This window comes from Parasteatoda tepidariorum, chromosome 10 (genome assembly GCF_043381705.1).
Source record: "Parasteatoda tepidariorum isolate YZ-2023 chromosome 10, CAS_Ptep_4.0, whole genome shotgun sequence".
Classification (NCBI taxonomy): domain Eukaryota; kingdom Metazoa; phylum Arthropoda; class Arachnida; order Araneae; family Theridiidae; genus Parasteatoda; species Parasteatoda tepidariorum.
Genome location: NC_092213.1, coordinates 73,043,821 through 73,069,169, shown reverse-complemented (window position 1 = coordinate 73,069,169; position 25,349 = coordinate 73,043,821). Strand labels below are relative to the sequence as shown.

General features: G+C 28.3%; 1 protein-coding gene across 2 annotated transcripts; it reads left to right on the top strand.

Moving 5' to 3' along the window:
- LOC107442634 (protein O-linked-mannose beta-1,4-N-acetylglucosaminyltransferase 2) lies at nucleotides 1–22,460 on the top strand. Of its 2 annotated transcripts, none has more exons than XM_016056252.3 (8): nucleotides 1–321; nucleotides 17,402–17,966; nucleotides 18,437–18,499; nucleotides 18,606–18,695; nucleotides 19,206–19,336; nucleotides 19,454–19,559; nucleotides 19,747–19,857; nucleotides 20,264–22,460. In XM_016056252.3, exons 2-8 carry the CDS (start codon nucleotides 17,469–17,471, stop codon nucleotides 20,465–20,467), a joined length of 1,203 nt encoding a protein of 400 aa, XP_015911738.1. In that variant the 5' UTR covers nucleotides 1–321; nucleotides 17,402–17,468; the 3' UTR covers nucleotides 20,468–22,460. The 2 variants fall into 2 exon arrangements, with proteins under 2 accessions (XP_015911738.1, XP_015911737.1); XM_016056251.4 differs by lacking the exon at nucleotides 1–321 and adding an exon at nucleotides 17,021–17,294.
- Nucleotides 22,461–25,349: the final 2,889 nt, after the last annotated feature.

The window sequence follows — 25,349 nt, the reverse complement described above, 5'->3', positions numbered from 1 at the left end:
TTTGTTACCTTAAGCCAAACATGTTGCTGAAGTAAACGAGTAAATTTTATTAAACCTGACCCCTTAAAATAACCAAAGATTTTACCTTATTGAGTAATTAAGTTTATGCATACTCGTATTTTTAAATGTTGTATTTTTCTTATTCTCAATACATATCTAAATTTAAGAGTTAAATGTTTACCGTATTCTAAACCAAAATTGTAGTAAAAGAAAATACAGATGATGGTGGAATAATTAACCATGCATTTGTTACTTTATTGTATCGCTAACCATCCTGTCATATTCTTGTTGTTTCTCTGTATGATTTTCAGAATTCGCATGGTAAGTTTACTTTTATTTGTATAATTTTCTTTTATTCAAAACATATTGTTACAAGGCTTGGTTTTAATTGAAACATTTATTTCTTTAATCTGTACAATTAAAGGGGAAAGAATAAGAAATTTAATCTGTAATTTTTGTTAAAAATATTTGTTCTTTAGATAGTTTCAAAAAATATTTGGGTTATGCACGTTTATCACGAACCCAGATTTTAAGAAATTCTAGGTTTAATGACTTTTTAAGTCAATATTTAAACGCCTATATAATACCTCATGCTTCGAGCTTTATTTAAATTTTAGTAAAAGATTTCCTTAACTTCTTAAAAACTTTTTTTATAGAAGTTGACAGAAAAAAGTAAAATATTGACCTGATTATAGAAATTTTATTCCCTTCAAAATAAGTTTAACGAAACACTCTTATTGTGCAAATTGTTCCGGAATTGCATGTAGATAAACAATGTGAAGTTCATAAAACTTGACATGAATTTCACAATGGTTCTTAGATGTTGCTATGTAAACCTCTTAATATATTTTTATGTAAAGTTTTAAAACACAGTTGAGCTCTATTGTTAGGAATTCTGTTTTTATAAAATTCTGAATTTGACTTTCAAATTTTTAATAAGAGGTTGGTTTAATGTTGAAAGACTTTTGTAAAACCTTATTGTTATTATGAAACATGATGTAAATTAATGCTGTTTTATAATTCATAAGCATAACTATGAATTACACAACTTCATTAACTTATAGAATATGTTGCTATGAAAGCCTTTTAATAAATTCTATTTGAAGTTTTGAAATAGAGTTGGGCTCGTTTATTACAAATACTATACAAGTCTATACTTATTACAATTTATATTATATTACAAACCAAGTATACACTATTAAAATTTATTTATAAATGACATATTTATAATAGGTGAGGTTAAAAAAAAAAAAGATAATTTATTGATCTATCCAGTATCCTCCCGTTTCCCAATATTTGGAAAGCCATTTTAACTTAATCTGTTGCACCCTGGGGTTCCTGCCAAATCCTCTCATGCCTGTTTCTTATCTTCTTGTTGTTATTCCTTGTTTCCTTTGTCCCTATTTGTGAAACTACTTAATATGCGTTTGTCTCTTAACCATATATGGGAAGGCTACTTTTAAAAGTAGTAAAAGTAATTAAAAGTATTTTTTTGCAAAGATAATGAGTAAAAAAAACAAGTACAAAACAAAAAAGTAATGATTTTGGAGTATCAAGTAACCTTTAATTTCATTAATGTAAAAAATGTAAGAAAAATTTATTTAAAATGCGCAAAAATGTTTCAAATTTTATTGAAATAGTAAGCAGCAAAAATATTGAAAAAAAAATATTAAAAAAAATATTTAAAAAAAAAACAGAAATTAACCTTTAATGTTTGTATATAAAAAAGAGTTTTAAATTATGTATTATTTTAAAACTATTAAATCTTTAAATATTTTGCTTTCAAAATTAGTTGTAATAAATTAATTTCTTGAACAAAGTTCATAATATTATAATTTTTGTTGAAAATAATGAGTAAAAAAAAAAAAGAAAGTAAGATGTATTCATATACAGGTAGCCCCTAGAAATCCACTGAAGTAGAAATTATAATTTGTTTTTATAAAAGTTGAAAAAATTTTTTTTAAATAATGATGATTTTATAATGCAGGGATGGGCAAACTACGGCACATTGGCCCTCCAGAAAGTTTTATCTGGCCCGCAGATTGAATTTTGAACTTGCCAATCTGTGGTGAATATAAACGATATATGTCCATTTTGTCTACTTTGTTTAAAGCTATTTTCGTTCTTTCTTTTTTAACAAAGTTACTGATGACCTTTTTACTTTCTCTATATTTGTTCTATGAACCATAAATTGATAGAAATAGCTAGCACAGACTGCTTCAATTGGTAAAATGTTGAAAGAAGTTCTTTATAGAAAAGCCGTAGATTGCCGCCATCTGAAGCAGTTGTTTCTAAGTATGCCAAAGTTTGAGTTTTATAAATCATTACCAAAAACTAATTTCTCAAATTTAATATTTCATGCCCAGAAAATCAGTGCTATGTATGCTTCATCTTATGTGTGAACAAGTGTTTGCAATGATGAACCTTAGAAAAAAGTAGACTAATAGACAAACATTTAGGCTCGTTCCTTAAAATAAGTACATCTTACTTGGAACCTCAATGTAAGGAACTTTTGAAAATGAAGTCACAATTTCATTAATCTCATTAAATATTTAAATTAAAACTTGTATATCACTTTTTTTTTAAATTTTTTTATTTTAGAAGTTTTTACCTGGCCCACCAAACTTTTTTTTTTTTCCTTAAATTTTTGTCCTCAACCAAAAAAGTGTGCCCACCCGTGTTTTAATGTGTTGTTAATTTTTTAATGATCAAAAACTGAGCACAAAACTTTTGATTTTTATTTATTTGTATGGTGAAATTGAAAATTTAGAAAAAATAGTTTTTATTCAAAATCAAAGAAATAATTAATCACTAGAATTTTTTTTTAATGCTAACTATATTTTAATTACATGAAGTATAAATTTTATATTTCAAAACATAAATGGGAAAAAATATAATTTTTGTGCAAAAAATGGTAGGTTTAGTAACATGTGTGCCCACCCGTGTTTTAATGTGTTGTTAATTTTTTAACGATCAAAAACTGAACACAAAACTTTTGATTTTTATTTATTCGTATGGTAAACTAAATGTTTATATGGTAAAATTGAAAATTTAGAAAAAATAGTTTTTATTCAAAATCAAAGAAATAATTAATCACTAGAATTTTTTTAATGCTAACTATATTTTAATTACTTGAAGTATAATTTTTATATTTCAAAACATATGGGAAAAAATTTAATTTTTGTGCAAAAAATGTTAGGTTTTGTAACATCATATAAATTAAATAAGCCTATGCAATTGGTTTAAAGCTTTGTGCATTAAAAAAACTCACCTTTTTTTTTTCATTGAAAAATTCCGAAAAAAATACTGATTTCTTTCGACATGCTCCTTACAAATGCTTGTACTTTTTCCAAGAAAATTTAACAAAACTTAAACTATTCACTTGAAGCCTCTTAACTTCTCTATCTTCATTTGCATTAAGACATCGAGGAAGGTTCTTGTTTATAGAACTGAAACTAACTATAGTATGTCAATTTATGTACTTCTATTTGTGCTTTACTCACATTGTTTTTTGCTTTAGTCTACATAGCGCAAAGTTTTACCCTTTCCTTTGCTAAATATGTTTTCTTAATTGGAATAAATAATAGTGAGTTAAAAAATTATACAGCACTGAAATTCCCTGTTATTTTTTTTTTTCATACTTGAAACATATTTATGTTACATTATAGTTAAAATTTTTGTTCAAAATTGTTGGTTTAATAGCTTTATTCAAATTATTGAAATTGTTGGCAAAACTTTCTGTAGCCTAAGAGTCAAAACTTTAATAAAATATATTAATAATGCTTAAATATTGTTTGAAAATAATATTATGACTAAAATACTGAATGCTTATAACTAAAAGGGTTTATATATATGATCCAAATATGTAAGAAACTAAACCTCTGTGTATATAAACTTGCAAAGGCCAATAGATGTTGCTTTGCAATAAAAATGTTCGAACTATTTTGATGCAAAGGAAGAAAGGGTTAGTTGGATATGTAAAGTAAAGTTGGATAGTATGCGTGGTTTAAAAATGAGTCTTGTGTGACTGAATGTGCATTTTTCTTAAATATTTTAAAAATGAGTCTGTGTGACTCAGTGTGTGTGTGTTTTTCTTATATTAAAGAATAAGTATCGTTTTTTAGAGCATTGTGTTTTTTTCTTTTGTTTTTTTCATTGTCATAGTTCAGGTCATCTTTATACCTATGCATGTATTTCATATTTTACAATATATTAATCACACTGAATAATTGAATTTGTAAAGACAAAGATCTAATCTATAAAAAATAAATTAGTTTAGATTAAAACTAAAAAAATTATTCACTCAACATTACTCATAGTAGGACAGGTCTTTGTTAATATTATTTATATTCACTTACTACTTATTTAATAGTTTTAACAGGCTACCAACTTTCTATGTTTTCTTGTGAAAATTTATTTTATTGGTAACTAAGTTTATGGTTTAGTCTATAATTTTAATTTTATTTATTTTTTATTGCAAGTTTGGTTTAAAATTATTTTCCACATCACTTCATGTAAATGATTTAATGATTCTGCATTGGGTAATGAGTATTGATGGAAATAAGCTAGCTGATGAAGCAGCACAGGCTGGCTCTAATGCAATTTTCTGGGGCCCTGAACATGCACTGGGAATTTCTCCCAACTCTTTTTAGGGCAACCATATTCAAGCTCTATGGTAAAATTGCCCATGAGCAATGGCGTGTTACTGACGGTCAGAGACAAGCTAAGAATCGTGACTGTTCTAGTGTACCTAAAAAAGAGCTTTTGAAGCTTAATAGAAACAGTTTAAGTAGGGTTGGTTTTTTGACGTCAAAAAGTGGTTTTTGACATGACAAGGGTATAATACTGGTTTAAACCGTCAAAAATGTCAAAAATTGAAGTTTGCCAAGAAAATATATAAACTTCAAAACTACCAACAGTTGCCATGCATTATATTGAAATTTAATTATACTATAGGTAATCAGCAGGTTTTAAAATATNATTGGCGAATTTTTTTATTCGGAAATTAGAACAGAAAAACGGAAATGAGAACAGAAAAATCTGGAGTATTTCTTTCCTTTCTGATGAACAAGAATAGAATTCTTTAGAATGTAATTCTGCGATAAAAATGAGAAAAAAAGTTTTTGTATTTTTTTCAGATATTTTATTGCTTTAACTCTTTCTTTACTCTGTTTTTTAAATTTGAAATCGTTAAATATGAAGATGCAGAGTATAACAGTTTTGGTTATACCTGTCATTTCAATGAATGTTATTATAATGCTTTTTTAAATTTATTCTTGTGTTTTTGTGGGAGGAAATAGAAGTCCTGAAAAATTCTTGTAATTGGTCATTAAACGTCATGAATTGAAAATCTAAAATGCAACAGATACCCTGTATCTAGTTATACTTTTTTAAACAATTTGAGCTAACGTACTTTTTGATATATAGCTAAAATCTATCATGGCTGTTAAAAACTCTATCATGCCTTTTAGAAACACTCAGAAGTTTTTTTTTTCCTTTTCATACGATTTCTATGAGAATAATTTTCTTGAATGTTATATAAAAAAAATCCTCATTAAATTTGAGTTATGCTCATAATAACAAAGTTTTATCTAGGTATTTTTAAACATTAAATCAACCTCTTAATGAAAGTTTCATCATTAAATCATGGTTCGTGATTAATTCGGTTAAATCATGGTGAGGTCAACTAGTTAACCAAAATTTTAAACTTAAAATATTTTTAAGCAAACAAGGTATCATTTTTTATGTAAAAATTTGACGATTTAGTAATAATGACTTTTAATTTATAAATATCAGTTTTCAATAAGTTATAGGCTGTTCCTACGGCAGAATTTTTTCGAGCTATCTGTGGCAAAACTCACTAGCACTAATATCTTTCTGCAAGGTACTTTTAATTATAACAAACATATATGTTACTATTTTAAAATAACAAAAGGGCTGTTTCTACAACAACAACAAAAAAACTATATATGTTTTTTTAATTGTAATAATTTTGTATTGTAATATTATGGGTGAAATTCTCCCATTTCTTTGGGGAGGGGGAACGCGCAAATTATTTTTTTAACAGACATTTTGTAAATAATCATCACAATAAAAAATAATTAATCATGAAATCCGTAGAAAATTTCTGGAAAAAAATCGACGACGAAATCGCATGAATCTGACTCCTCAAATGCGTGTTTTGTTTCGAGATTAGGTTGATGTAATAAATAATATCGGATTTAAAAACTATGGAGAAATCAATAGAAATAAAACTGCCAAAAATTCGATAGAATTATTGCCTTAAAAAGTAAATACTCAAATGCACGATTCGAATTTTCCATATTGTTTGAAATAACATATATCGGGATATTTAAAAGCCACCTGAAAATCAATATCAATAACTGCCGAAAATACAATTGAAAAAATACATCGATTTACGATACTATCGGAGTAAATTGAGCTCTTTAAAAAGTGATTATCTAAATCCATGATTCAAATATTACTTGTAAATTTCCGTAGAAAAGAAAGGTAATTTTTTTTTTTACTTCTTAAAAGAAAAGTCTTTCTGCAAAGAACTGTGTAACGTTCTGCGACAATGTCGCCGTGCCCGTGTCTCTGCGATTCTGACCACGGGGTAGGCTGTTAAATGAAAGGCTATATCATTTGAAATTTTTAACTGTAAATGGCAAATGAAACTGAAGAGGGTATTAAAAAGAGATAAACATTTATTTTGGATTTAATTTTAAATTATTTTTTTATAAATTTAGAGTATCTCTAATGCTATAACCGGGAGGGAACATATGCTCTTTCTCGTTTCCCGTTAGCTATGCCACTAAATACAAGTAAAAGGTATATCGATTAATATCTTCTGCTTTGAGACTTCAAATACAATAGATTGTAAGAACTGTACAAAATTATTGTTTAATTTTAGGCAGGCAATAAATGAAGCTATTAAATTACTATTTTTTCTGCACGAAAATATTTTGTTTTTCCCAGAAGTAATTGTTATAAGTACAGAATAAAGTTGTTGTTTTTTTCCCCTTCTAATGTACAGTGACATGTTTTTCAATAGATGTTTTCCTATGTTTTTGTTTTGTTTTTTAATAGAAAAAAATTTAGAGACAGATTATTTTATTCCAGGATTTTTAAAATTTTTAGATTTAAGGAAATATTGTTTTAATATGAGTTCTACTTACATTGTTGTTAATATACGTTGCACAGTTAAAATTAGTGACTTTTACGAGATGAAAAATGTTATAAAGCATATTGATCCATCTATTACAACAGGAATTGGAGGGCAATCGAAATTTAACGAAGCTATTTAATCGAAAAATATGTTTATGATATTAAGGTTAAAATAATTAAAGTAATTTTCACTTATTATAATGGTTATCACTAACTTAAATTTATGTCAAACTTGAAAAATTTGCTTCTGAGACCTAAGTAAAACATTTCAAATTAATTATAAATCATATTTTACAAGTTAAGAACTGCATACAGTTCTTTATTCAAATGGCAGCTTTAAAATTCACTCATGTTTACACTTAAATTACGAACTAATTCACAGAGTTTAAATAGGTTTTTTAATGAGTAATCATTCTTATTGCTTTCGTGCGGTTTAAGTCCGACACCAACAATTTAAGCCATTTAATTTGAACTTATTGTAATCAGTTTTTATACAACAAATTGTTTTTTGATAGGTTATGATGCACTAAACATTTGATAGAAAAATTTCGTAATTATAAACTCGCCCAGTTGTAAAAAGAACGCAATTAACTAATCTAAACTAAGACACCATGTGGTTAAATTGGAATTCTTTAAATATTTTACTTTCAAATTGGAAGAAAAAAAAGAAAGAATACATTTTAAAGAATTATATCTATTGAATACGCAACAGGAAATTTTGACAATTTTACATCTGCGGCATTTATTTTTAAATTCTGAATATCTTTTAAAGTAATAATACCAATTCAAAACAAACAACATTATTTAAACATTTAACTTCAGATATTGGTTTAAAGAAAGTATGATCCATGAATTTTATAACGAAAAATGTTTTGATAAAATACAGTTTAAAATGGGCTTTATATTAAAATTTAAATAAATATAAAAATTTATTGATTGTAATCGTCTGAAATTATTTTTTTTATGCAAAATGAAAATATATATTAATCAGTAATTATCCAGGGTTAATGAGTTACTTTGTATTTGCCATTTGAGTAACAACAATTAAGTAATTTGAGCAACAGTACAATTTAAACAATTTTATTCACTAAAAATAATATATATTTTACAAACTAAATTTATTTTCTCCTCATCCATCTTTATTTTTTAAAAATTAATGTTGTACTAAAATACTGAAAAATTCAAAAAATAAAAAACAAAATCTTGCTTGAAATAAATTTAGTCTAATTATTTTTCAACATGATTTATTTAAAAAGAAACATTTTAAATAAGATACTTTATAATATTAACACTTTTTTGTACTCATCTTACACTTTATGTGAGAAAAAAAAAACCTGGCCGTCGTGGAATTTATAAGAATTTTACCTGAAAAAATCAGGGAAATTTGAAACCTGATTTGAGTGGCCACCCTGAGGAATTTTTTTCTCTAATATTATTGCAATTTTTCTTTTATCTAATTATTTATATATCGTTTAAGCCTTTTTTGGATTTTATATCTGCAAGAAGAGTAAATGTTTCTATATTTGTATAATTCTTTGTTGGGTTTTTGTTACACCTTTTTTATTTAATAATGCATTTATTTTCCGAGTTCTGTTAAGTATGATAGAAAATGTAAATATATTATGCTCAAATCAGGTCAAAAATGTAATTTTATAAGCGCCATACTGCTCCAAATGTAAATAAGTGGCTCCAAAAATCAAGTTTACTTCTTCCAAAACACAATTGTTCTGCACCAAAATAATTAAGCTTACTGTCCCATTCCTAAGTTGGCTTACCCCACGACTTCTTTAAATTTTTATCTATAAAATTCAAACCACATTTTTCGGAAACATATTGCAAAGGTTTCCTGCTCACAATTTGTAAATGTTTGTACTTAATTAAAGAAAGAATATGTGCCAATTTTTATTTTAATTTATTCTTTTAACCACTGAGTTATTAAAATTATGTGGTATGTACTCGGCCCATATTCGTTAACGCTTGCTCCGTCTGGAGTTGCATCAGTATCATTCAAATGACTAAATTGGAAAGAGTGCAATTTAAAATTTTAATAAGCTTTCTTCCTGTTAATAAGAGCATTAGAGGGGGACTCAACTCCCATGCAACCAGATGAACGAAAATGTGTTATTTCATAGTTAGTAACCAAATAGCGAGAAATGGTCAATCGTGGGGCAAACAATAACAGACGAATATATGTTAACACTGAGCAAAATCACGTAGGTGAGTTTAATAAAATCGCAGAAAAAGAACTAATTAGTGTTGCGAAACACTTATCTTATAACAACCAAATGCTATATAGAGTGCAAGTTATAGTAGTATAACAAGTTATTTCTACGGAATGCATATTCGTAGCCCATAGGCAGCATTTCATATGAGTAATCTATTTTTTGTTGCGGAGAAGTGTTTCAGATCATCATACATCTGAGTCTGAAGTCTTATCAATTTTGGCAAATTGCATTGACACATATTTTCTCGCGAAGGATGATATCAAATCTCGTAAATTTAGGTACCTAATGTTGACAATATTTAAAAACTCAGCATTTATTAACTGGTTAACAATGTAAGCATAATTAGGTCTTAACAATTTTGTTCTTCGGTGTTCTTTTAAATAATCAAGAACATTTATTATTATTTTTTAAGTTTGACTTGTATAAAAAGCATTATTCTTTATGCTTATTACCTAATAGTAGTCTTTGGATAGTTTATAATTTAATCTATGGTTCGGGTACAATATATAGTAGCTATGACAAAAAGATCTTACCTCCGGGCTTCGGAAGTCGGTGGACAAGCACGTGTATCCACTCGCCCCACTCGTGTCTGGTGTGGTGCACTGCACGTGCCCTGGTTGTATCTGCTGTTTTGGAGTGTGGGAAACGCTGTCTCCCCACCCTGTTTGCATTTATTGTAATATTTGTCCCATTGTTGTCGCTCTCTTTGTCCCATTATTCCTCTGTATATTTCGCTTTACAGTGATAAACCTTTCCCACGATAATGCCTTGTTCCGGAAAAGGGAAGGGGATATTCAAAGTTCAACAGTCGCCAATCCGCCAATGCAACTAATTCACTAAATTTTATTTCTGTATCAAAAAGCGTTGGAAATGCTGTCTTAAGAAAAAAAATATTGATGTATTCGTCAATATTTATTGTGACTTCTTCAAAGTAATCACTTCTTACTGCAACTGGGCATAAACTGGGTTCAAAAGTGAGCTAAAATCAGAAGAAGAAAAATCTTAAGTAATGTGCTGTATTGCCAAAAGGCTTTTAAGTCCGTCTATCAATTTGTAAACCTGGAAGTGTTCCATTTAACAAATAATTAATATTGTGAGAAATTTTAAAATTGTACTTACAATTTTCTTGCAGGCATAGAGCTCAACATTTTGTGTTTTTCTTGCTTATTTCATCATTTGTTTGTAACACAGAATTATTTTTCCGTAAATATTTCTGTATGCTTGCGTAGTCAGAAACAATCGTAGGGAAGTTGTGATGCAATTTTAATCTCAATGTGTTTGCGATTCTTTCCTCCCTATCCAAACTGCAATCTGTTTAAAAGCTTTAGCAAAAAACCAAAATGTATCTTATGATTTTGCTTAAAATGTCATCGTAGCAGGCTGGACTGCACTGCATTTCTTCCGATTTTTATTTGCAATCCTCAAAACGTATCTTGAAATAATTTTTAAATTGATCCTGGTGATTTTCTGAATGCATTAAAATTCGCTCATGCACAATAGTCACCACGAATCGGCAACTTCAACCGTGGAAATAAGAGGAATTACGTGTTTACTAGTTAAATGTAGAACTTGTAGAAGAATACTTGTTGGATATTAAATATTATTTCGTAAATACCTAGTTATTGACAATTATGCCATCACATTATCCCTATTTTGAAACGACGGAATGAAATAACTAAACAACGTGTAAATGTTTTGAACCAAAACCGAAGGATAAGGAAACGTATATATAAAAGAATATCTATTGTTTTTAAATAACAATCACTAAAAATTTCAATTTTCTGATCTGTTAATTATTTGATGTTAATGATTAATCGAATCGGACGTTGGGCCCATGTCCTAGAGGTCGTGAGTTCTATTCCTGTCTTCCGAAGACTTTCCGTATAGTAAATGGTGACGAGTGCACTTTGAATCTGTAGGGTCAGTCTAGTCTTCTATGTTCCCATAACAAATCATACTTTTGGGGACTTAAAATTGGAGATTGATTAATCTCTAGTTCGAGTCAAAATTACGATCTGTGGATGTATGAGTGGATCCGCTCTATAAACTGGCTGTGATGTGTGTTTGGCTGAAGTCGTATTTTTGGCCATAAGTGATGCCACTGAAAAACAAAAAACGCACCCTCTGCCTGAAATTGCTGGTTTCACCAAGCAAGCTGGTATTAGAAAGTAGCATTAGAAACAACAACACAACTTTTACTATTTTCCCAATCGGTAGTTTTTATTTTGACAAAGCTTTAACCCGCTATTATATGATTATCATACTTTTAAAAATTAGTTTAATAAATTTTTATAAAAGTGTAGTAAAAATCATTTTAAATTAAATTTTTGAAATCAAATTTTTTTTTATTGCTTAAACTGTGCCTTAAAACTAAAATTTTTTTAATTGCTTAAACTGTGCCTTAAAACTTCAAAAATTAAATCAAAATCATACGAAAAATTCGTTAAAGTTGGCATTTCTGCGCTATGCATAAGATTAAAATCTATAGATACCCTATTATCTTCAGGTCACTTATTTTCCGGGAAAATTTGCGTTTAAGTTAGAATTCAGATTTCAATGCTATTCAAACAAAATTGAATATTTTCTCCGTACCATTCAGCCTAAATTGTCTTAGAGCCAATCTTAACTTATTTCTCTTTTATGCTTCGTGTTATCTATGTAAATAAGTTTTATTTATAAGAGTCAGCATCACTTCTCACCTGATTCGAGCCTGATTTTTGAAATTCCCGTTTCATACATCAGTTTTAGAGTTAATAATTTTGTGCCGCAAATTTTTTTCCTTAGTCTTTTGGTCTCCCCCTCTTTGTCCTAAGCACACACGCACACAAATACATGCAGACAAATAAGGCTTATCACTGCCTTAAAACTGGTACCACTAAGTACTATATATATATATCCAATTTTAAGCTCTCTAAACAAATTGTAGCTTGTATTGTATCGCTGTAGCTATAGTACGTTTCATTGTCTAACTGAAAATAAATCTCCAACGTGATCTCGGAAAAAGAGCTGTATTTGTTTCTGGCTAGTGGCAACAGTCATGTTCGATTCAAAAATCATTCTGCAAACAAAAGAAATAATAAAGGGAATAAAACATTTGTGATATTAAAGGATATCGGTAATCCATGGCAAGTTTTATTTAAATTATGTGCAAATGAATAAGATGACACTATCTATAGTAGTGAGAAGTATAATTCTGTATTTTATTGATGCTTTTATTAAATTACCGTAACATTAAGCTAACATTCTTTATTCAATATAGATTACACGTAATATACTATTTTTATTGGACTATTTTGTGTACAAAACTAAAACTTTGCAAGAGTAAAAAAGTAAAATAATAATTATAAAAGAACGCAGTATGTTCTTATTTATTATTAATTCTTTTTTAAAGTAGTTGTAGTAGTATTCTGACTTTATAGCTCTCTGCTTCAAAAATGAGCTTTTAGCTCTCGTGGATTACGATATGTCTCTCTGGCTGTCAACTTCGTTTTACGTTGTAAGTTCAATATTTTACTTGCATTTGTGAAATTAGCTATTTTAAATAACTTGGGACGTTAGCTTTCCGAGTGCTGTCGAATTGAATTGCGTGATAGTTCTATGGATGAGATTATTCCTTCTGTAAGAATAATAGACTACTAAATTTTAGCTGCATCCCGGATTTGCGAGCAAGGACCAAGGAAAATTGACCACTAGTTATATTAATATAAAACATGAAATATATATGTGTGTGAAACTAGTAGAAAATTCAGTTTTCAACGTGTTTATTTCAAATCTTCAAGTTCTTAAACATACTGCCGCAATGGCAGACATCAATCTCAGTTTTCTAACTATAAGTTATTAAAGAGAGAAAAAAAAATCAGCTGTACTCTCTACTTTTAAAATTAAATATTTTTTTAACTGCTTATTTAATGGCTGCTTATTCAACGCATAATAAGGTAGTGAATGCTGTCTCAAACTCTAAATAAAATAAATGATTTGCATCGGTATTGTAAATAAAGCCAAAATCGTTTGTTTGGCTTCGAATGGCGATGAATATTGAATGATTCAGTCGCCAACATAGACAGCATCCTATGTTTTGTTCTATTTTCGTTTTCCTCGAATATGCGTGAGAACGTTCTATGCAACACGTGCCCTGCGCGCTTCTTTGGCAGATGTAACGCGTGCGTGGGACCCCAGCTTGTGAGAACTTTCCCAGCAAGCACGTGCCCCTTTCCCCTTCTGACCCCCTTCTAAATTCCCAGTAAATTGTTTGCACTTCCCCTCCCCCTTTTTTTATTGTCATTTCATGCTCCTCACCTGAGAGCAACCTGATTTTTTTTCCCTCAATGGAGCCTAGTTTCGTATTTTATCTGAGGATTTGAAAGCATTTCTCTTACTAGAATAAGAAATATACAGGTACAGGACAAAATAATGTGAACACTTACATATTAACTCTATGTATACAATCATTCTTATAGCAGCAAATGTTCTAAAAGATGGCAAAACTGTTATAGCAATTTTAAAGAACATGCTTAAAACTTATTAAAATGGTGTCTTTTTTTTTTTTTTTTTAAGTTCGAAGTTTTCTTATATAAATATCGGAATTCAACAGAATTTAAGGCTTTTGAAAACTGGAAAGAAGACATGAACCTCGAGCCAATGGCTGCTTATTTTTGTAGCGACGCACATTTATTGAGAATACAAAGTATTTAATTTTCTTTTCACTGTAATTAGAACTCCAGTTTCCAGAAAGTACTACCTTAAAGTTAAATTTTCAAGATGGATGGGGAAAGGTCCGCAAACGGCTTCTGGCTCCCAGATAAATTTTGATGATGATGATTTCAAAATTGTTGATATTAAACCTTTATAGAAGTACTTACCATAATAAGAACAAAACCAACGGCTATCAATGATTTTGTCTCCCTTGAAGAATAATGGGTCTCACTATTAACCAAGAAAAAAACTAAATGTTTTGATGCAGAGAAACTTTGACCTATCTCCTTTAAAAATTAATATTTTTACTTTTGTGTGTGCACAACAATTTAGATTACTTAGAACTGCTTTCAGTAATACTAATGATGTACAATTTGAATTAAACAATAAGTTATTTATGGAAGCAAATGTTTCTATGGGTTGAGAAATCAATTCAAGTTTAAAATTATCAATGTTAAAACAAACACTAACTTATGTTCAACTTTAATTGGACCGATTGCTTTGTATAGCAGCGAGTGCTGGTATACTAAATAAATACTGAAAAAGATAAGCTGCTGATTTTTGAGAGAAAAATACTCCGAAAGATCTTAGGTGCAGTTAAACAAAATGAAAATGATCTCTATAGAATACAGTATAATTATGAAACTTATAGTACATTTAAAGAACCAGATCCACTTAAAGTTATAAAGATTAACCGCACTAGATGTCTAGGACACCTTTTTAGATTGACTCTAACCCAAATAAATTGGCAACTTTTTCAAAAATAGAAGGTACACAAAACAGAGGATGACCCCCATCAAGTACGTTAATTCGGTTGAGAAAGATCTGAGGGTCAATCGATGGCAATCTGTTGCTTCAGGAAAAGTCAGATGGAGGAGACTCATGGAGACAGCCTTGCCGGTAACAGGCTGCAGTGCTGGAGAAGAAGAAGTCAGTAACTAACTTTACATGGATAAAAATGACATAATTTCTAAAAGTTTCAAGCAAGACATTTTAAATTGTGTCATGCGTTTTGTCTTGTAAAATCTTTCAAAACGTTTGCTGCTAAAGGAAAGATTGTTTACTTCAGAGTTAGTATAAAAGTGTTCGCAATTTGTCATGTACATGGATACTGCATAGTAAAAACTGAAAACTTTGTTGTATAAACAATTTTATTCATAGTTTGTATTACAACTTAGAAAGATCCGTAGATCTATGATCTAAGACCTTGTTTTTGCTAAAACTTTACTCATAATTTTGTGAATCTAAAATTATTGTGAAGTTGAGTTTATTCAGACTTGATCTATTTTGAAAATTAAAATGAAGTACTGTTTTTGTGAGAGGAAAAAAAAAAGTATTTAAAGAATACTTGGTTTTTAAATTATGACCGATTTTTAAATTATAATTAATGACATCCTTGACTCTCTTAATCAAAGAAAGTTTTCTGGGGGTTTCATTTTCAATATGAAAAAAAGCTGGGTAAATAATTTTGTGAAAGGTCTGTTTTTACAAAAAAATAATTTGTGAAGGGTCCGTTGACAGTCCATTTATCTCCTAAACTGACCTTTAACAATATGCGTTAAATCAATAACAATATTTCTTTCTCCGTTGTCACCTTATGTTTTTTTTTTCCTTACAAAAAAAAAGCGTGCCTAGACTTCATATTTAAGAATGTAATTTTTATATGAAAAAGGCAAATTACATCTTAAATGCAAATTAGTAAGTTAACATTCAACTCATATATATTTTTTTTTTTCTCCCAGCGTCATCATTTTGTATTTTTTTTTTCTTCGCCAAGTCAATAATGGTAGCAACATAATTTCATTATCATCATTTATCACCGCAGTTAATTCCGCGACTACGAAATGCTCAGTGAAAGAAATAAAAAAAATTTTTATGACAAGTCTCAGACAATTCATAAAATGTATAAGTTTTAGATGAATTATGATTAAATTTTGTTCTTCTTTTAGTCACTACTCCAACTTTTAAAAGGCAAGTCAAACAAATCTCGAATCCGACTTATATATATTTTTTTCTACATAAACTTCGGTGAGTATTGTTATTTTGATACTCACTGTTGTTAAATCTATCTTAACTTCTTCCATTATAAGGGAACGATTTTGCCAACACTTTATTTAATTGTTTTTTTTTTTTTAATTCTTTCTTAAGAAAAGCATATTTAAAGCAATGAAAATATAGCATATTAATCTCTCACATTCAGGCAAAAAAGAAAAGAAAAACATATTTAAAACATTGAAAATTAGTCTTTCAAATGCTTAAGTTACATAAAAGTATTTATGACCAAATATATAAATGTATTTATGACCAAACGTTTTTAATTGTCAAGCAAACCTTTGCAGATTTTTAAACCTAAAGTAATTGAGAATTTTGTTTTAATATTTTTTTTTTTTTCGTTATTACATTTTTATCGTTCGTTACATCATGTTTGTTTTGTTTACATTTAAATTTTCCAAACATTAAAGTTTCAAATAAATTCGCAATTCCTTAACTATTTTGCTGCCTCTATGAATCAAGCGATCTCAAGTCACTCAACTCCGTGAATTCCACAACATGTAACTACCTAATTAAAAATAATTCCATGGTTTTTGCCTCTATCAGCAACACGAAATAACCTCTGCCCAAAATAACAGTTTCGGAATTAACAAAGGTTACGGGGGGAGGGGAATCGTAATTGAACTACGACCATACGGTGAAAGCTGGAACTATACACTGCTGTGAAGAAGAGCGATATATAACCATGGAAAAAAAACTACTGGGAAACTGAAAAGAACGTGGGAAAGAAGTTTCGAAGCCCGCCTCTTTCCCACAGTTCGCAACCACCGGGCACCATAGAACAAGTTCCATCCCCCTATTATTCAATCTTTTTTCCCCCTTTTCCCATCACAAGGCCTCCATCTGCGATCAACAACGATCATGCTCGATTCCGTTTTGGCGATTATTTGCATTTCAACCGTGAACAAGCGGATTGAACATTACCGTTGTTTTGGCGTTGGAAACTTCCATTTGGCGTTTTTACATTTGGCGTGATAGTGGAAACTTTTTAATTCATGCAACCTTTTCCAGTGCATGACTTCTGGGAGGTTAAATAATATTACTTCATTCTCACACTAGAGATTGTCAACTTAACAGTTAAATTCACTTCGCCCAGTTTCAAATGAGTTTTCATGCATCCAACTTATTTTGTTAATACTTCTAAATTTACCAATTAAGGTATGTTGTGTTTACTATGAAATTGTTTTATTTTTTTGTATGTTATTTGCTACTTAATGTTATATTTATGTAGATGTATTAATATTAAAAATAATTTTCTATTTTAGCTTTTTGCTGTTTTGGAAACAATTGAAAGGATCCCATCTCTAGAACCACCTATTTTAAATTGACAACATGGCTTTGATTACTTCAACTTACGCTATCCTGATGTTGTTGACACTACTTGCTATTACTGTTTCATCTGCCCCTATTTGCAACGGCAACTCTGACTGCAGTGACAAACCATCTCTTGTGACCAATTATCCAGGGCAATGGCCATCCAGTTACTGCAAGGTCCGAAACGTTATCTTCAGCACCGGTGACCAAGTCTTGAGGATTGATGGAGACTTGTCTGACCTTGATGCATGCCATCAGACTAAAAACATTTGGAAGTTTGAAAGTGCCAAATCTGACCAACATCATCAATCATTGAATAACATTGTTTGTGATCAAGTGTTTAGCCGTGGACATTTTTTCACTCCTTACTACTACCATGGTAGTAATTACTTCCATCTTCACTATGACACACTTTTGCCCTTGTTTGTTGCTCTTCATCAGGATTCCACCAAATCCTCATCTGGTGCAATCAAAGATATTGCTTTACTTCCTGGAATAGAGACTACCAGAGGAGAGGTAAACATAAATTTTAATTAGAAAACTTCATTTTTTTTTCGTTGCTTGAACTTTAAACAATATTTAGAATAATTGTAAGCAAATTTTTTCAATGAATAATGTTTAGGAAAGATTTTGAATGAAGTTTATCAACGAATAATATTTGGGAAGATAGTAAATAAAATTTTAATAATGGATGATGTTTTGAAAGATAGTAAATAAACAGTGATAGCAAATAGACACTGATTTTGAAAGGTAGTAAATAAAGTTTTTCAACCAATAATGTTAGGAAGATTGATTGAAAATGAAGTTAATCTGTGATGGAAAACTTGTTATGGAATTTTTTTGTTTTAATAAAAAATTAAAATTTAAAATTGGTTTGAAAATATATTATAAATATTTATATATATTTGTATATAAATATTTATAATACATTTAGAATAAGAATATATTTGTTTCAGCAATTTATTTATATGATTTTATTCTTTTAGGGTATTGACTGGAATACTGATGCTTTTAATGATCTCCGTTCATACTGGATGCAGCTTCTCACTGTAAGTTAACTCTCTTCTTTATTTTAAACAGACATTACCTTTAATTTTTAAAAGTAATTATGCATCTTATTTTTTCACATTTATTGATCAATTTTTAACATTTTAGGCTCTTTCTAAACCTCACCGTTTGCTGCCATTGGACCGCAGGCTTGCTGGCATCAACAAGACTGTCTGCTTTGAAGAAGCATATTTTGGGGTAATTATTTAAATTTTGTGCCGTATCAGAATATTATCTTTTTTTTTAATGTGACTAATGGACTCACACTAATAAGTAATTTATTTTAATAAGTAATATAACACAAAATTCATGTATATAACTTATTTATTTAACTTATAAATATAATATTGTTATTAATATAATTTATAAATAATAATCAATTCATTATAATAATTATTAAAATGCTTTTGATGCTATAATAAAAAATAAATATTTATATAATAAATAATACTGTAGCATATATTATCTGATTTTGAATTAATTTAATTAACTTAAAAGTAATGAGCTGATAATAATACTATGAATTTTTAAAATTTTATTTTTAATATTAAACATTTTCTTACGGCTCATAGTATGGTGAAACCTGTTGCTTTGGTTCACTTTTATCAGCCTTAAGCAAAAGGTTAAAAAAAAAAGCTGATAATTATTTAATATGCTATAAAATAATTTTTAATTCTAAGTTTTAATGTTCCTTTTTGTTATTTACAGACTCCAAAAATTGATTTCTCTAGTCCTGAACTTTTGCAATCCTATGCATTGTTTGTTAAGAAAGCCTTTGGAATCAAATCTCCAAAAACCAATGTGGATTCTAAGAAGCCTAAAATTGGACTCATTCACAGGTAAATATTTATTCAATGTCACAAAAAAACTCTATAATGGGCTGTCTTTTATTAATTAATGTTGAAAATAATTGTTTTTATACAAATCTAAAATAATTTTTTCTTCCTGTTATATAGAGAAGGTCGCAGAAAGATACTAAATGAGGCTGAATTAGTGAAAAGCATGTCAGCAGTTGCTAAAGTGGATGTTGTTGATTTCTCCTTCATGTCTGTTAAAGAACAAGTAAGTAGATTTATTTTATGTCAATCTAAATTTATTTTCGTTTCTTGCAAGTTAAAATTCAGTTACAAAGTTTTAAAAGTATAAGATAATTTTAAAAAGACTGGTATCATTAGAATGTTCAATTTATGACTATGGATACTTGTATCAAAATTTCTGAACTTACTTATCATTTTTTATTCTTTTTTAGATTGAAAAAGTTCAGCAATATAATGTTCTAATTGGAATGAATGGAGCAGGTTTAGTGAATGCATTGTACTTGCCAAAATCAAGTGTTGCAGTTCAACTTGTACCATATAAGGTAAGTTACTATTTTAGCATTTCATAAAAAATTCTAAAATGTTATAAATTTATTAAAAATTAAAAAAAGTTTTAAATTTTTTTTTTTTTAACTGATGGCATAATTATAGACATTTAATTGAATGATCCTATATTTATCTAGGACCATTTAAATAGCTTAAAATCTTGGGCCAATTAAAAAGCTTTAAATCTTAGGCCATTTAAATAAGCTTAAAATCTTGGACCATTTAAAAATCTTAATTATGAAAAACTCTGCATTTTCCAAATATTGCTTGATATGTTTTTAAACAAATATCACTTACATAAATTGGTCCATTAAGCTCTTCTAAATAGTTATTTAAGTTATTGATTATCAAATAAATTAGTTTATTTAAATTTGAAATAACCATGTATTTCCTTTATTTTAGGCTCAATTAAATGTTGCTGAGTTTGCCAGTTTGTTAAGAAGTAGAGGCTCTTACATTGAGTGGCATAACAACCATCCGGAACTGGATCGCAGAATTCCTGAAGATGTATTCCGGAATGGTGCGGACACCATTGTAGATGTTGGAGAATTTGTGCAGATTGCAAGCAGAGCACTCCAAATTAACAGGGACAATTTACGAAGCTAAGAGTGTTGTGAATGTTTCTCACTGTGTTTTATGTGATAAACTCTTCAGACAATGTTTCGAGAATGCTGAGGATTACACTCTGTGAATTATTATTAAGAGACTTCAGAGAGTGTTGTTAATGGGAAGAACAAGAATGAATGTTTTCGAAGAAACTGAAGTGAATATTGTACAAAGGGAAAATTGTTGCCGGTTTTGGCTATGTTTAACTGACTATCCATTTATTGGTGTGTTTTTATTTAAGAGGAAAATGCTTTTGACTGATAGTGAGTTGTTTGAAAAAATAAGTTTAAAACTGTTTTACTATATCATATTTATATTGAAATCTGACATGATCTGTTAGTAATTAATAATCACTTTTTTAATATACAGGTTAAATTTACATAACTATGTACAACAATCGAGAAAGATCATTTAATTGTTAATGTGAAGGGAAAATATAAACATATCCAAATTTTACTAGGATATTAAAATTTTTAAATTTGATTATATTTAATTCTTAATACTGCGTGGTAGCTTGCAATATATTAAATATATAAAAATTCTCTTTAAATTAAGACTAATACATCTCAATTTGGAGATATATTTATCATAAAAAAAACCTGAACTATAAGTATTTTGCATGCCTAAATAATACATATTCAGGGTCCACACTAAGGATTTCAAACGATTAGCCAAATATTGAAAGTATTCGCCAAATGCAAATCTTAACAATTTTTTATTTATATATTTCTTTCCAGTGAAAGAAATTGTTCTTCAAAACTCGATTTTAGTCACCAAAATTATAATTTTATCAAATTTGGCAAAGTGGCGTATGCTTAGTGCGGGCCCTGCATATTTACAAGTGATCAAGTTTTCTTATTCATGTTCAAAACATTACCATTTAATATAGTTAAATTTATAATTTAAAAATATTTATAGTTGATTTTTTTTAAGAATATGCTTTAAATATATAAAAAAATTTGAGTAACGGAAATTTTTAAACTTATTTAAAATGATGCATAATATAGAGTACAATAATATTCATTTAACTGAAAAGCTATTATACTTCTGCAGTGTGTTCCTGAACTATATGTATTTTGCATGTTTCAACAATACATATTTACAAATGTTCAAGTTTTCATATTCATGTTCAAAACATTTCCATTTAATATAGTTAAATTTATAAATTAAGAGTATTCTTTATAAAAGAATTTTGTTAAAACTATGCTTTAAATATATAAAATTTTTTAATTGACGTAAATTTTTTAAACCTGTTTGAAATGATTGTAATATAAAGTACAATATTATTCATTTAACTAGAAAGTTGTTATACTTCTGCAGTGTCAAAGTTATTGCAATTGGTGCTATTAAATATATATTGGAAAAAAATTGTTCTATATTCAAGAGCTAAAAAATTCTTGGCTGTTTGCGTGACAAATTCTATGTTACGTTATTAGTTCATGATCGTTACATTTGTAACACGTCATTGCTACTGGTTACAAACCTTTTTTTTAGACTATTATTTCTAAAATTTGTGATAATTTTGTATATATTTGTAAATAATTGTACAGAATGAAATGTCATTGTTTTAAATATATTTCACCTCAGATTTATGTAATTAGGATTCTGTTTTACCTCACAGTGCCATTTATAGAGCCTTGACCTTATACAAAGATAGTAATGTATCAGATTGTAAAACTTTTTTGTTTTACAATCTATAATTTAAAATAAATAAATATATAAAAATTGTTTTTAAAAAATATTTTAAAATTAAAATAAACTATGTGATAATATCTTTTATAATTGTTGAAAGTATTTAACATATTGTAGGCCAAAGTACTATGAATGGCAGTGTTAATGTCTGAAAGTTACTAAATCATTGTTAATGCTAAAAGATGGCGTCAATGTTTCATTCTAATTGTTGAAAGTGACTATTCCATTTAAGAAATACATTCCTGTTTGTTATTGTATGTTTTACTGGGTGATAAATTTTAATAAATTATGTTTGTTCAAATCTGTTATTTTTTTTGTTAAAAATTACACGTATGACATAATGCACACTCTTAATTTAGAAATTCTGGTTAAAAATAAATACAAAGCTTCAAGTGCCATTATTTTCAGATAATGGTTATAGAACCGTGAAATACAGCTGGTACTTTGATAATTGGCAGGTTATGGGTTACTGCTATTTGAATTCTTTAATTTGTTTCTAAAGATGTTAAAATTGATTTTTATTGAAATATATTGCTTGGCACTTTTCTTTTTCCAGTCTTCAATAATATTAAAGACATAAAAATATAACTATTATCACTTAAAGATCTAACAATTATTTGGGAATGGGTATTTTTATTTGGAATCTACAATTTGGAACTTGATTTTTGGAACTTTTAATAGTGAAGTAACTGTTACAAATATGTGAGAGTTAACAATGTTAAAAATTGGCACTTGCAACTAAATGTATTTCATATACTATTAATAAATCTTAAAAAGTAACTATCCTCTTATAAAAGTATTTGATATGATCAATCATAATTTAATTATTTTCCAAATTAACATGCTTATTTTATCAACGTTTTTGTATCAACCAAAACCGGAAGAATCATTGTTTTCTAACTAGTAAGAGCAGCAATATTCTCTTAGATTACTCTCCATATTCTAACACAAACAGACATATATAAATGGAATATTTTAAGCCATTTTCCTCATCTTCTAAAAACACTATCAGTTTCTAAGGAAATAAATTTAATACATGCTAATTAAATTCTATCCATAAGGAATAACTATTCTTTTATCTGATCTTAATATCTAGTAAGGAAAAAAAGCTGTCTAATGGTTTAAAAAAAACTGCTATGTTGCAAAAAGGCCCTCAGATCTAGCACACATGAATCAAACAGTGATAGCATGAACAAAAGGGTATTCTTTAAGAAAATTTATTCTAGGCTAAAAAGATTCATCTAAATAAAATGACAAGACTTAGAAATCTTGGAAAAATGTTCAGGAAGTCTAAATCACGCATTTCTCTCAGCCTCTTGCTACCAAACTCCTCTCAAACACTCCCTCTTCAGCTTCTAAGGTAGAAGCACCTATCTGTCACAAGTTTAACTTTAAAAAAAAAAATTGTACTTTCAAGCTATTGCCTTAAAACGGTTCTCGGCTGCTACCACTCCAACACTACATAGAGAAGTGACACACTGATCTGTTACATGAACGTAACTAGCAAACGAAGAATCTCATTATTATGTTAAGATTTTAAACGAAAGAAAAAAAAGACAAAGGTGATAGTTTCAAGTTTTAAAAGTTATATGTGACAGATAAAAAGTTATTTTTAAAAATTTTTGTGAAATTCTAAAGCAGTCTGGTTGAAATTATTTGATAAATTTTAACATAAGATGACAAATTTACAAATGAAATATGTAAGTTGTTTCAAAACTCCATACAAGATGAGGAATTTTATTATCAGAATTAGTCTTATTTTACATCAAATCTTAATAATTTACAAATGATAATTTTTATAATCATTTATATTTGCAATTACTATAAACTTAAATCAGGGTTTCTTTGTAGCTCATTATTTGGCAGATAAACTATGTATTGAAAACATGCTTATTTTAATTTTATATTTCAAACAAATCATCATAGGTGAAGGAAAATAGTCTTAAATTCTCGTTAAAATATAGACAAGTGATAAAATTTATGTTTGAAATCTTTAAAAATATCAAAGTGTTGTGACTCTCTAAGTATCACACACAACCATAAAAATATTATTTTTTAAGAAAATCTTAAATTTTATTCAAAAATGTATACTGAATTGTAATTTAAAACTTTTAACAACTACAAGATATTTTTCAAAATCTGCAAGCTATTAGAATTTTACAGAAAACAGATCAATTAAGTCATTAGATCAATTTTATTGCATCACTTTTTGGTTTCAAGATATTGTTAAATGTTAAAAATAATAATTTTCAATAAAGAGAAACGTTTTATTATTTTTATTGGTAAGGAAAAAACACATTATTACTAGCTACTAAGTTAAAGAAATTAATGTGAGAACTTTAAATATCTTATAAATAAATGAAAACTAGAATAATAAGTCAAGAAAAAAAACAACCTTGTTTTATACTAAGTATTAATAAAATATACTTACAAAATTTCATTACTTATAACTATTTTTTCTTTAACTTTTAACCTCTGTTTATTAAATATTAAGAGAGATAAAAGAAAATAAATACAGATAAAGTCAAAATGATAATCACAATTTCATAGGTGAACTAGGCAGCCTGCAATAAATGTATTCATTAAAAATGCATATACATACAGAGGTTTTGTAATTAAATTTTGAATAGTATCTAATAGATAGTGCGGGAAGTCCACTTGTAATCAGCATTTATGTGAAAACAAAACAAGTAGAAAAACGAGGCCTTCAGGATATTGTAATTGTTCGGCACTAGTTCCGAACAAAATGCAGACAGACAGCACAAGATCAAATCATAAGGCAATTTTTTTTTTTTTTTTTTGGCGTGCAAAATTTCAAGAGGCAGGCTGCATTTGTATAAGTAAATCAATGACCTCTTTCAGTAAGAGAAGGTATAGTTGAGCATATTGAAAATTAAGTTAAGAGCCCTCAAAAATTTTAAACACATGTGATTTTTCCCTGTGGAGTTCATAAAAGATTGTGTGTAGATAACTACAGGTCTATTTTCATATCCAACATCGATACAGACAAGCGCATATTGAACATTTATGAGGAATGCATTCAAAACTTGCTCAAATTATTTCTGCATGCATATACATTTATCACATTTTGGGCAGTACACTAATGAAACAGGAGCATTTATTATGACTTATTCTGCATATATTTTATAAAAAAATCTATTTCCCTTTGCCAACAAATATACTAAAACAC